This window comes from Pelobates fuscus, chromosome 5, assembly GCF_036172605.1.
Source record: "Pelobates fuscus isolate aPelFus1 chromosome 5, aPelFus1.pri, whole genome shotgun sequence".
NCBI classification, from domain to species: domain Eukaryota; kingdom Metazoa; phylum Chordata; class Amphibia; order Anura; family Pelobatidae; genus Pelobates; species Pelobates fuscus.
The window spans coordinates 186272469-186285933 of NC_086321.1; the positions used below are offsets into that span (position 1 = coordinate 186272469).

Genomic DNA, 13465 nt, shown 5'->3' on the forward strand with positions numbered 1-13465 from the left:
CTTTGTGTTTACAGGATAGATTGACTGGGCTGTTTATTACTTACCTTCTCTGTATCAGATAGTCCTCCAATATATCAAGGCAACGCACCATTTGAGAGAAGATTAGAACTTTGTGGCCTCCAGACCTTAGCTTAGGCAGCAGCTTGTCAATGAGCACTAATTTTCCAGAGGAGCGCACCATAGCCTGCAGGTGAAAGTCATAAGGAATCACTGGGGTTGCTTCCCGAAACTCAGAAAGGATCTTTTCTTCAGCTCCTAGGCAGAGAGAAAAGGCAAAGAAAACAAAAACAAACAAGCAAATAAATAAATGCATATCCGTATGAAGGGTTAAAAGTAAAACACAAGAAAGGTTACGTACAAACATTACTTGCCTGTTTCCCAAAAGGAACTCCCCCTCCTCTTTCATCCCTTCCATCTATTCTTTTTTTTTTTTTTTTTAATTCTTTATTTTCAGCGCATAATGTGAAAATTTACACAAAAAAGGTGTTGTAACGGATACTGTAAAGTATCGATATTGTAAACTTGGTATAACAAAATAACAGCGAGAAACATTATGCAAATTTTTTGCTTTAAGAGGGCTGTTGGGTTGTAGCGGTATGTAGTCATGTGTAAGTGGGTGTGAGTTCATCACTGTTTAGTTGCCGTCACCACCAACGTTGCCTGGTTTGTGGTACCTGGTAGTGGGTGTCATGTTTAGGGGCTTTATGTTCGGAATACGTCGATGTCCTCTGTTTGGAGGAAGTTCTAGGATAAGCTCCCTGTGAGTCGCTAGGCTATTAGTGTGTGTCTATGGTATTTCCTAGTAGGTATGCATTGCGTGGTGGCTCGCTAGGTCCTGACTATTTGCGTGTGGTCTAGTTGCCAGGTTCAGGCCCCATCTCAGAAAGTGACTGCTATGGTGCATCTATGGGCGTCAATTACGGGGTGTATTATGGTGGTCATCAGTCCTATATAGCTATATCGTCGGTAAGGTGGGTCGCTGGCTGAGTGGTGTTTTTAAGGTCGTGTGCAGGCCCCTTTGTACATAGTTCCCCTATGACCCTGGGGATGGGGGGGAGGGGGGGTGGGAGGGGAAGGAGGGTGGTAATAGAGCTCCGGAGTGCGTGTACTCTTGTAACGGTTGTGGGTAAGACAATTTAACTAATGTAATGGGGCAAACTGTAAATCTTAAAAAGTCTCAGTGTCCCTCAACCGGGGTTGATGGGAGATGTTCTTGAGTCAGGTCGTGGCTTCGTGTGGTCCTCTGGGTTCTGATGTCGCTCGGTTTCCTGTTGATCTCTGCTCGAGGCTTGAGGTTCCGTTCATGTCTTGTTTCTTTAGCCCCAATGTTGCTAGTAGCGCCGGTCCCTCCGCTGGATCCGTGACTTTGTAGTGTTTTCCCTCTTTAGTTACCCACAGAGTCTTCGGTGTCGCCCACCTGTAGGTGATGCCTGCTACTTGAAGGGTGGATGTGATTGGTTTCATCGTTTTACGCCAAAGGAGTGTTTCCCTGCTTAGGTCCTGGAATAAGGAGAGTTGACAAGTCTCGAACGTGTAGGGGGTCTTCCCTTGAAATGCCGCCATTATTCCCAGTTTATCAGTCATGGTGCAGCAGCGCAGTATGAGGTCTCGGGACGCTGACTCTGGCGCCCGTGGTGACTTTGCTATCCTGTATATGCCATCAAACATAAACTGTCTGGCCCCTTTGGACGGTAGGACCGTTGCCACTAGGCGCCTGATGAAATGGGGCAGCTCTTCTAGTGGGATATTCTCTGGAACCCCCCCGTATTTTTTCGTTTTTCCTCCTGCCTCTGTCGTCCAAAATATTAAGTTGTCTGGCCATCGAGGTTTGTGTTGCTTTTAGGCTCAGCACTGTGTCCCCTAGTGTTTGGAGGTCCTGTTTCAGGTCTGCCAGGCCTGATTCAGTGGCTTGTGTGCGTGCTGTTACTGACTGCACCTCTGTGGTGAGTACTGCAAGGTCATCTTCCCCCATTTGTTTTAGGTTTTTCTGCAGGCCGGCTAGCATTTCCTGAATGTCGCTTTTGGAGTCCGGTGTGTGGTCCCCCACCCTCTGCAGAGCCCGCAGGGGGTCAGTTTTGGGAAGGAGTGCGTCTGGGGGGTCGCCCACCCTCAGCCGTGCTTCTTGTGGGTGAGTGATGGAGGGGGAGATGTCAGTGTGCTCTCCCTCCATTGATGAGGTTGGCGAGGGCCCTCGGGGCGTTTGATTAAGTGATGTGGCAGGGGATTGCAGCATTTGGCTGATGTCTCGCTGCATTCTAGGGTTAGGTGCAGGTTGCTTTTGTGACCTTCGCCCCATTGTACTTGCCTCTGTCTGGGCGTAGTATTCCGGCGTGTACCGCGGGTCCAGTCCCCAGGCGAGCTCTGTCGGCTGTCCGCCCGTGAGGTAGGCCTTGGGGCCTCGTTTTCGGGTTTTTCTGCCCGGGGTGGAAAAGAAGGGCATCTGTGGAATCCGTAGGAGTCACTGAGGCCGACCCACTAGTCGGATGCCGTGTGCGATGCAGGATGCCGTTGATTTTTAAAAGATTTAGAGGATTTCGCTCCGGAGCTCTGGAAGATGGCGGCTCCCTTCCATCTATTCTACCCCAATCTATATACGTTATGCTTTCTTTGAATTATTATTATAATTTTTTTAATAGCACAGGAAAGGCAACAGAGGGGTATAGGCTTATACTTTGAGTCTCATTTATACAGTATAACACAGGCGAGGATTAATACATGTTTGAAAATTTCAGCAGCCTCAAGCCCAAACAACTGACAACAGCAACTTTAGTAGAGATAGTGAATTATATTCCTGACTTAGGAATGGAAAAAGCATACTTAAAAAAACAAACAAAAAAAACAAAAACACACAAAAGTGACTGCTCTCTCCTCATTCCTCATCTTTCCCATTGTTGTTATCCTTATGCCAATTGGCACATTAAATCAAACTGGTAAAAGTATAACGCTATATATAAAGTTACACTGTGGTGTCAGTCTGCGGCTGGTACTCTGCCAAGGATCCATGTCGGTTTGCTGCGGCATTGTGAAGAAAGTAATTTTTTCTGTATGAGAATAACAACTAACCAAGGGTTACATCCCTTTTTAATAAGGCATTGTTGCCATTATATTGTGAATATAAAAATATGTCCAACAGCTGACAAAGCATATGAACAGAGGAAAATATATAAAATAAACCAAAGGAAAAAAAAAAAAAAAAAAATCCATAGTACCATCAGATAATGTTACACACAAATACTGACAAACATTTAAGACAGAAGAGAAAACATAAAAAATCACATTTATAGCAAAGGGACTCTACAGAACACACCATAAAACAGCTGGGAAGGTGATCGTAACCATTATTAGAGCTAAACTAGAGATGGGTTTACAAGAGAGAGTGAAGCAAAATGAATAATTATGTGGATACAAAAAAAAGAAGAAAAAAAAAAAAGCATAGCATAAATAAACATAGCGTTGAAGACTGTTTTGATAGGATATTAGAAAAACTAAACATTATGAAAAGTTAAAATTTCCAGCAAAAATGTGAAATATACTGAGGCCTCTCTGGTCTGTATCCTTTCCCTAAATGTCTTCCTAGTCTCATGGTTCCATCCTCGTTCCCTAAATTTCTCCCCAGTTTCCAACAGATTTGTAAAGGTCTTTGCCTGTCTCTCTCTTAAAGGGAAACTCCAGTGCCAGAAAAACGATCCGTTTTTCTGGCACTGGAGGGTCCCTCTCCCTCCCACCCCCCAATCCCCGGTTACTGAAGGGGTGAAAACCCCTTCAGTCACTTACCTGGGACAGCGGCGATGTCCCTCGCCGCTGTCTCCGCGACGCTCCTCCCAGTGATTGCGTCAGCCGGTGGGCGAGACTGATCTCGCTCACCGGCCGAGGAGACGTAATGCCCATGCGCGGAAATGCCGCGCATGCGCATTACGTCTCCCCATAGGAAAGCATTGAAAAATCATTTCAATGCTTTCCTATGGGGTTTTGAGCGACGCTGGAGGTCCTCACACAGCGTGAGGACGTCCAGCGTGAACCCAGGAAGTGACCTCTAGTGGCTGTCTAGTAGACAGCCACTAGAGGTGGAGTTAACCCTGCAATGTAATTATTGCAGTTTATAAAAAACTGCAATAATTACAGCTGCAGGGTTAAGAGTAGTGGGAGTTGGCACCCAGACCACTCCAATGAGCAGAAGTGGTCTGGGTGCCTAGAGTGTCCCTTTAAACTAGAAGTAGACATTTGGGAGTCTATTTACCAAACACTGATTTGAAAGGTCTTTTAAAACACTTAAGTCAAAAAAAGTAGAGCTGAGATGATGACTTTATATAACTGCTTTGGCCTGTTTAATGAATAGGGAAGAGAAAAGAAGAGAAAATGGCAATTACTTGGTTATTCACTAAAGTAATAATTGTTGGAAATTCTAAATTAATTCAAAAGTTAATTTCAAATTTGAGGTCAAAGTAGCCAAATCTAGAGGATGGGTCTAGGTTATTTTGGCCTCAAATGAGAAATTTACTTTGAATTCTCACTTTAATGAATAACCCTGTAAGCATACAGAAACACGGACTGGAGAGATAAGAGGCATAGAGTGAGCAGAAAAAGAAAGAGGAAAATTATGGGGATAGAAGGGCATACAAAATTAAAAGACCTGTGAGGTGCATGAGATGGTTATGGACAAGCAGAGTACAAATTACAGTGGTAAGCCACAAATTAATTCATTACACCAATATGCATGAGCGTTGGATAAGAAACAAATTCAGATAAATAATTGTGGGGGATATCAATAGCTCATACCAGTGATGAGGTAGGGATGGTTGCAGCACTTTCTTAATTCCATCATTGTGTTGAGCAGGTTAGGGGTATTCGATTGACTGGCTCCTTTAGTCAAAAAAGAGAAGTTTTTCTCTAGGATGGCTCGGTAATATTTCTTCTGAATATTGGTCAACTCCACCTCAATGATAGTCTCTTGCTTTGGTGCAAGGTTCTTTTCCACATCCTCCTTCAGTCGCCTCAGCATCATCGGCTTCAGTATAGCTTGCAATTTTTGAACCTGTTTGGGGAAAAAAAATAAAAATAAATACGCACTGTTACTAATTGGGAGGGAAGTGTCCCCCCAACCCCCCAAAAAAGAAGCCATAAAACGTACCTGTTCTTCTGTCTTAAGATCTCCAAAATCTTTAAGGAACTCTGATTCAGAGGCAAACTGAGTGGGTTCCAGGAAATGCAGAAGACTGAATAACTCTTCCACTGTGTTCTGTAAAGGTGTCCCAGTCAAAAGCACCTTATGCTCCTAAAATAAAAAGAATGGTAAAAATAAATACATTATATATACAGGGAGTGCAGAATTATTAGGCAAGTTGTATTTTTGAGGATTATTTTTATTATTGAACAACAACCATGTTCTCAATGAACCCAAAAATACTCATTAATATCAAAGCTGAATAGTTTTGGAAGCAGTTTTTAGTTTGTTTTTAGTTATAGCTATTTTAGGGGGATATCTGTGTGTGCAGGTGACTATTACTGTGCATAATTATTAGGCAACTTAACAAAAAACAAATATATACCCATTTCAATTATTTATTTTTACCAGTGAAACCAATATAACATCTCAACATTCACAAATATACATTTCTGACATTCAAAAACAAAACAAACAAATCAGTGACCAATATAGCCACCTTTCTTTGCAAGGACACTCAAAAGCCTGCCATCCATGGATTCTGTCAGTGTTTTGATCTGTTCACCATCAACATTGCGTGCAGCAGCAACCACAGCCTCCCAGACACTGTTCAGAGAGGTGTACTGTTTTCCCTCCTTGTAAATCTCACATTTGATGATGGACCACAGGTTCTCAATGGGGTTCAGATCAGGTGAACAAGGAGGCCATGTCATTAGATTTTCTTCTTTTATACCCTTTCTTGCCAGCCACGCTGTGGAGTACTTGGACGCGTGTGATGGAGCATTGTCCTGCATGAAAATCATGTTTTTCTTGAAGGATGCAGACTTCTTCCTGTACCATTGCTTGAAGAAGGTGTCTTCCAGAAACTGGCAGTAGGACTGGGAGTTGAGCTTGACTCCATCCTCAACCCGAAAAGGCCCCACAAGCTCATCTTTGATGATACCAGCCCAAACCAGTTCTCCACCTCCACCTTGCTGGCGTCTGAGTTGGACTGGAGCTCTCTGCCCTTTACCAATCCAGCCACGGGCCCATCCATCTGGCCCATCAAGACTCACTCTCATTTCATCAGTCCATAAAACCTTAGAAAAATCAGTCTTGAGATATTTCTTGGCCCAGTCTTGACGTTTCAGCTTGTGTGTCTTGTTCAGTGGTGGTCGTCTTTCAGCCTTTCTTACCTTGGCCATGTCTCTGAGTATTGCACACCTTGTGCTTTTGGGCACTCCAGTGATGTTGCAGCTCTGAAATATGGCCAAACTGGTGGCAAGTGGCATCTTGGCAGCTGCACGCTTGACTTTTCTCAGTTCATGGGCAGTTATTTTGCGCCTTGGTTTTTCCACACGCTTCTTGCTACCCTGTTGACTATTTTGAATGAAACGCTTGATTGTTCGATGATCATGCTTCAGAAGCTTTGCAATTTTAAGAGTGCTGCATCCCTCTGCAAGATATCTCACTATTTTTGACTTTTCTGAGCCTGTCAAGTCCTTCTTTTGACCCATTTTGCCAAAGGAAAGGAAGTTGCCTAATAATTATGCACACCTGATATAGGGTGTTGATGTCATTAGACCACACCCCTTCTCATTACAGAGATGCACATCACCTAATATGCTTAATTGGTAGTAGGCTTTCGAGCCTATACAGCTTGGAGTAAGACAACATGCATAAAGAGGATGATGTGGTCAAAATACTAATTTGCCTAATAATTCTGCAATACATACATACACACATACACACATACACACAGCCTGTAGTTGTGGGAGGGGTTAGCCGGCTATTTAAACTCTAACCAACCTCCTATCATGGCCGACATCAAGTCAGACTTTATTGGCGTCCACTTCCGGTTCCGGTCAGTCAACACCTCCAGTGGTAACTAAGAGCCCAACAACTCCCAGCCAACACCAGCACTGAAGTTGAAGGACTCCAACCAGCCTGCTTGCCCGCCGCCAGCGCACTCAGAGCAGGCACACTGCCGGGTTTCGAGAGTACAGCTCCCCCCACCAACAGCAAGTCCAGGGTCTGGACCATACCGAAAATAGTAGCCGAACTCAGGAGACGTGGCATATCATACCCAGCTACGGCTCGTAAAGCGGAACTATACCGCCTCCTGAATGCCAACCCCGACACCCCAAGACCAGGCACCAGCACATATGCAGCCGATGGAAGCACGCCTGGAATACAGGCCACAATCTCTGCACTTCTTTCGTCAGTTAACCTCATCAATGACAGACTGGAGACACTGGGAAACCAAGTGGCCATAATCACCCCAGCAGCTAACCTTCCCACTATACCACAAACTTTACCTCAAGCAGGTAACATCGCTAGTACTAACCCAACAACTACACCTTCACATATCATCACTCCGGCCCAATCAGTACCCTAAGCTATTAAAAAGACTTTATAGAAGGGAAAGACGTCAACCTGGTATCCCTACTTATAGCGTCCCAAGACATAGTAGAAAACAAGGCGTACTGCTACGGGGAGGTGTCGGTCGTACTCAAGGCTAGGGACCCCAGACTCCACAAGAAGTTAGCCATACCTGACTTTGTGATATCTTTTGGCCTGTTCAGGGACGTCATATGTTCAGTCTTCCCTCAACGCAGAGAGGAGCTGGATCTCTACCTCCACAAATTGGTTGACCTAGGTAACAAGTACGGAGGCTACTCCTTCTATGACTATCATAGGTCATTTTCGGCGAAGGCGGCGGCGGCAGCACTGGTACAGTTTAACATATGCTCAGACTGGAGCCAACTAGACACAGAACTGTTCTGCCGCCACTTCGCCGGCCTCAAGCCTCCGTCTTGTGCATCAACCGCACATTCCACCAATTTGTGCCCCTCCGAACTGAGCCAACCCTCCACTAGCCACACAGAGGCCGCCCTCAGCAAAACAGAAAGGGTACTAAAAGACAAACTGGGCAGACCCATCGTCTTTTTAGGCAAAACACAGGTATGCAACAACTTCAATGCTGGAGGTTGTAGTTTCAGTGCTTGTCGGTTGTTGCATGTCTGTTCCCTCTGCTTTAGGGCACATGCAAAGTCCATGTGCCCTAACCAGCTTTTCCCGAGACAATGACTCACCGAAGTTAACATTAGCAATCTCACCTATTACCTCGCCAACCACCCCTCCCCTCACTGGGTCGAGTTCCTCACCACAAGTTTTTCTAAAGGATTTCACACCGGGCTAGTGGCACTCCCGGGGGGCAATCTAGAATGCAGAAACCGACAGTCAGCCATCCTAGACCCCCACACCACTGACACACTGCTCACAGCAGAAGTCAATCAAGGGTTCATGATAGGCCCCTTCACACACACCCCCCTACGCCAGTTTCAGAACCAACCCAATTGTCATTGCAACTGGGAAGTTTAACAATAAAAAAAGCATGATCATTGACTTGTCTGCACCTCATTCTTCACTGGTTCCTAGCATTAATTCTCTAATACCATCCAGCGAATTTTCGCTACAGTATGCCACAGTAGACAACGCCATGGGAGCAATTTTGAAAGCAGGACGCTTTCAAGTTGCTGCTCATACACCCGTCTCTGTGGCATCTGCATGGGGTCAAGTGGAAGGGCCAGTACTACTTCACAACACGTCTGACGTTTGGGGCCAAAAGCAGTCCCAAACTGTTCGACACGTTCGCCGAAACACTGTGCTGGCTCCTGCTAAACGTTTGTGGCTGCCCAGTGGCAATACACTACCTGGATGACTTCCTCGCGGTTGAGGAACCTAACTGTATTCCCCACAGCATTGACAAAACTGCTGCTTTTTTCTCTACACTAGGAGTCCCCCTGTCAAAGGACAAAACAATAGGTCCTTCTACAGCCCTAACCTTCTTAGGTATCCATCTCGATTCCACTTCTACCTGAAGAGAAAGTTAACCGCATCACAAATTTAATCAGATGGTTCACGCACAACAACAGTTGCTCCCGCAAAGAGTTGCAATCTCTCCTCGGCTCTCTAAACTTCGCAATCCGCATTATACCACAGGGCCGCGCATTCGTTTCACGCTTACTACACCTAACGGAAGCGCCCCACGACAATTCACCCATACGGATCAACGATAACGCCAAGGCATATTTACTGATGTGGGGTAGGTTTCTCTCCTCCTGGAACGGGAGGTCAATGTTCATGCCCCCTTTGGATGACGAATCCCCAGTCATACACACCGATGCAGCAGCCCACACAGGGTTCGCAGCCATATACAAAAACCAATGGCTCCGCAACTCATGGCCAGCAGAAACGTCAACATTACAGGCCTTTCACACTACATCCGCGCTATTCGAACTTTATCAGATAGTCGCAGCAGCACACACTCGGGGCTCATTGTGGAAGGGAAAAGCGGTTAAATGCCTTTCGGACAACGAAGCCACTTGTGAGATCATTAACAAAGGCAGGTCTTCTTCCCTTGTTATAATGAGGCTCATGAGGAGACTCACCTGGCTGGCAGCCACACACAATTTTCACTTGGTCTGCATACACATCCCTGGTAAAGAAAATATTGCTGCTGACGCTCTCTCTCGCTCCAACTTTCAGACCTTTTTCAAACATCACCCCACAGCGGCCAACCAACCCGAGCCAACCAACATTTCAGGACCTGATATTGGACTAACGCTGCTAAAACAACACGCACTAACCCTGTCGAAATCCGCGCTGTCGGACAACACCAGAAGGCTTATGATAGAGCTCTCGTTGTTTTCTCCAGATTCACCACCAAATACAACCTCACAAACTCCTCTTCTATTGACACAATAATAGCTTTCACCGCTCACTGTCACTCACGCCTCAAGCTGGCACATAACACTATCAAGTTGTACCTCATGGGAGTACAATATCACTTGCTCACCCTATTTCCCGATCACAAACCATTCATGTCAAACTACCTTCTGAAAAAATGTCCTTAAAGGCATACACCGCACAGACGGCCAGCCCACAAACCTCTGACTACAGCTAAATTCATATACTACATAAGAACCCTGGTGGTCAGATTAGGCCACGACCCCATGTCCATCACAGGGCACTCATTTAGGATCGGCGCCGCTTCGGCCGCATCTAGCAAAAACGTCCCTGTACACATCATCAAAAAATTAGGCAGATGGAAATCAGCAGCCTACGGTAAATACATCCCGCAGCCAGAGAAGGAACTCAGGAAAGCTTTCAAAGAACTACTCATGTAAACACTTGTAAGCATTAAAGTGTTCTGTTTATATTTCTTTTTGCCCTCATTATTTCAGGCACACCACAACAGACTTACGTTCATAACACATCAATTCCCATACGGCTTAATGTCCCCGACTACAAATATATATATATAAAAATAATCCGGTCTAGAATAATACATTCAATCTACAGATTATAATTTCAGGATTAAGCAATGTACTGCAAAATAATTTATCACCCATAGTTATCCAACCAATTTCTTGACTGTAGAATGCCTAAAGACAAGTGTAGGTTGCAATTTGTTTATTTTTAACAGTTCAATGTAGAGATTATTTTGTGAAATGTCACTGGGCACTGTAACTAAGTTTTTAACCAAATTTGAGAATCCGTTTAAATTTATATTTTTAATCGGGCAATCCCTAGCACCCAGAACGTTAAATTTACACCTGAACATTATCAATGTCAATTTATCCTAAAGTATAAAAAACACATAATACAACCTCCCCCACCCCCCTCATCCCCAACCTGTCATAGTTGTAAAAGGCAGAATAAATATCTTAAAATACTCTTACCAGATCCATGTGCTTCAGACTGTCCAACAATTTGCAGTTTCTGTTCTTCAGTCGATGTGCTTCATCAATGATGACACAACGCCATTCGATTTCACGGAGCTCGGGACAATCAGACAGCACCATCTCAAAGGTAGTGATTAAAGCATCAAACTTGTAGGCTCCAGGAATTAGATGCCCCTTCGGATGGAGAGAAGGACAATGTGACAATTAATACAAAAGTATGCAATTAGAGAGGTTTTATTAGATTCATCATATATTGAGTGCCTGTCATGTGGGTGCCAGCTGCCTACTTTGCCAAAAGTAACATATTTCGGATGCCCCAGGAGAGCATTTCACAAAACTGCTCTGCTCTGTGCCTTGTTGCTTTTAATAAGGCAGAGTAGGCACCTGCACAGCATGTGCCTAGTACCTACTCTGCCCAAATATACTACTGTCTAGTCCAGGGCTGGAGGAAATGGTGTACTTACTTGGGAAAGAGTTTAAGCAGGTGTGGGATAGGCATAAGGCTATCCTAGCTATAAGATAAGGCCAGGGACTAATAATAACAACAAAAGTATTTAACCAGGAAAGGTACATTCAGATTACTCTGGCTTGCAAGTATGTCCTGGGGATGTTACCTTAGCCCAACATCCAGGGGTTGTTACGGTTACCCAATTTAATGGTACTCATTTTATCTACCTCAGAAGGATCAAGGGCTGAGTCAACCCTTCCAGGATTTGAACCTGCAGGTTGAACAGATTCTACTGATTATGTATTAACCCACTGAGCTGCCTAATGTTTCATTTGTTGACAATGTACACCCTCTTCAGGCTAAACATTTTTATTTGTGTTCTAAATGTTATGTAGATATTGTAGCATATTAAATACATAAGGGTCCTAAGGGATGAACAGATTCTACTGATGATGCATTAGCCCACTGAGTTCTCACCGGCCTACTAATGAAAGTATTTAGAAAATTGGTCAGACTAGATGGGTCGAATGGTTCTTATCTGCCGTCACATTCTATTTTTTTTGCTCTCCCTGTAAAGCTCTGCCGCGTGCTAGTAGCTGGGGTGCAATTTCCCTGTAGCTCCGGCATCAATACCAGGTGCAAATGTAAGCTGTACATTAAGAGCACAGTGATCCCAGCAACCACACAGACCACAAGGCTGTGAGCATGTAAAAGTGGGTGTTTTCATTGGATATGTATTAGAACGGTAGCTATCAACCTTATCAAGGCAACATCTTTTTCCCATTTGACAATTAGTCATAGATACAATACAAACTTAAAAACGGAAAGAAAAAAAAAATCTTTTAACCCCCTAAGGACACATGACATGTGTGACATGTCATGATTCCCTTTTATTCCAGAAGTGTGGTCCTTAAGGGGTTAAAATAAGTATGGACTTACATTTGTTAGCAGGTAAACCAATGGTTGGAGGTATTTATGCTGAATAATGAAGTGCTATATTTGTTATGGGGTATCTTGAGGGGCACTAATTATGGTTGTGCATTTGGATTTGGTACATTGTTTGGAGTTCGAATCAATGAATGTGGTCCACATCTCGCAAGTTTTTTTGGTGGTCCTGCACCCTGCTTTGAACATTCATTCAGATGATTAACTGATATCTGCTAAATCAGTTCCTGCTCTTGGGGGACCCAATTCGTACACCAGTTTCCGACTGGGAGTGTGCTAGCTGCTAGTGGAATGCCAGTTTTGTTTGGGGTCTTGGCATATCTGGGGGAGGAGGGTATGCCGAAGAGAAAAGTTTCCACTTTTTAAAGGTATCTGATATGGAGTGGCTGCATGTATCAGGTGTAGTACCTTTGGATTTTTAGGCAAGCCCACCAAGATGTGAAGCATTGCACCCTTTCCGAATTTGCAACTGCAGCATGCTGGGTTTCCTGGAGTTATGCAATGTAACCATGCTGGCACCAAATACCACCTATACATAATTTTTCGAAGGAGTTCTTGGTGAGAGGCGCATGAAGTGAGACCCTTGTAAGTTCTAAATACCATATTGGTCCATAAGTCTTGGTCTAGTTCATAGCAGACGTCCTTGTAATAAGCCTTTATGAACCCCCAAAGGTTTTTCCACTCCAAAGTAATTTATTCTACCTTAACAAGAGTACAATACTTTTTTGATCAGGGTTATTTATAAGTACATTTTTTTTCTTTAAAGACTGAGTTGGAGCCTGTTATCTGGTTTAGCCACAGGTTGAATATATTTTGTTATGGTTTTTAGTTGCCGATAGGAAAATAACCAATATGATGGTAATGAAGATTGGTCTGTAGCTCTGGAAATGGCAAGAGGTCACATTCAATGCATATTTGGTAGAGGTGTGTAATAACTTTGTTCTCCCAAACTTTAAAGTTAAAAGGTTTGCAGACCCAAGTGTAAGGAATGTAAGGGGGTGGGGCTATGGACAACAGATATTTTCTGCATAGGGTTTGTTTTACCCAATACCATATTCTTATAGTATGTTTAGTGGGTGGCAACATCTCACACATTTTTGGTTTTGAGTGTTTAGGAAAACATGGGTGTGTTTAATAATACAGCTCCTAAATTTGGTATCCTTATCTGGGATAGCCACATAT

At 44.1% G+C, this 13465-nt stretch overlaps 1 protein-coding gene across 2 annotated transcripts in view; it reads right to left on the reverse strand.

Moving 5' to 3' along the window:
* The window catches only part of CHD8 (chromodomain helicase DNA binding protein 8), a 58492-nt gene that overhangs the window by 23105 nt on the left and 21922 nt on the right, over window positions 1–13465 (reverse strand). For both annotated transcript variants that reach the window (XM_063454841.1, XM_063454840.1), the window contains exons 14-17: window positions 10888–11064; window positions 5129–5272; window positions 4777–5032; window positions 45–255 (exon numbers count right to left, since the gene is read on the reverse strand). In XM_063454841.1, the coding sequence (XP_063310911.1) occupies window positions 45–255; window positions 4777–5032; window positions 5129–5272; window positions 10888–11064 (788 nt within the window). The remainder of the gene's footprint in view (window positions 1–44; window positions 256–4776; window positions 5033–5128; window positions 5273–10887; window positions 11065–13465) is intronic.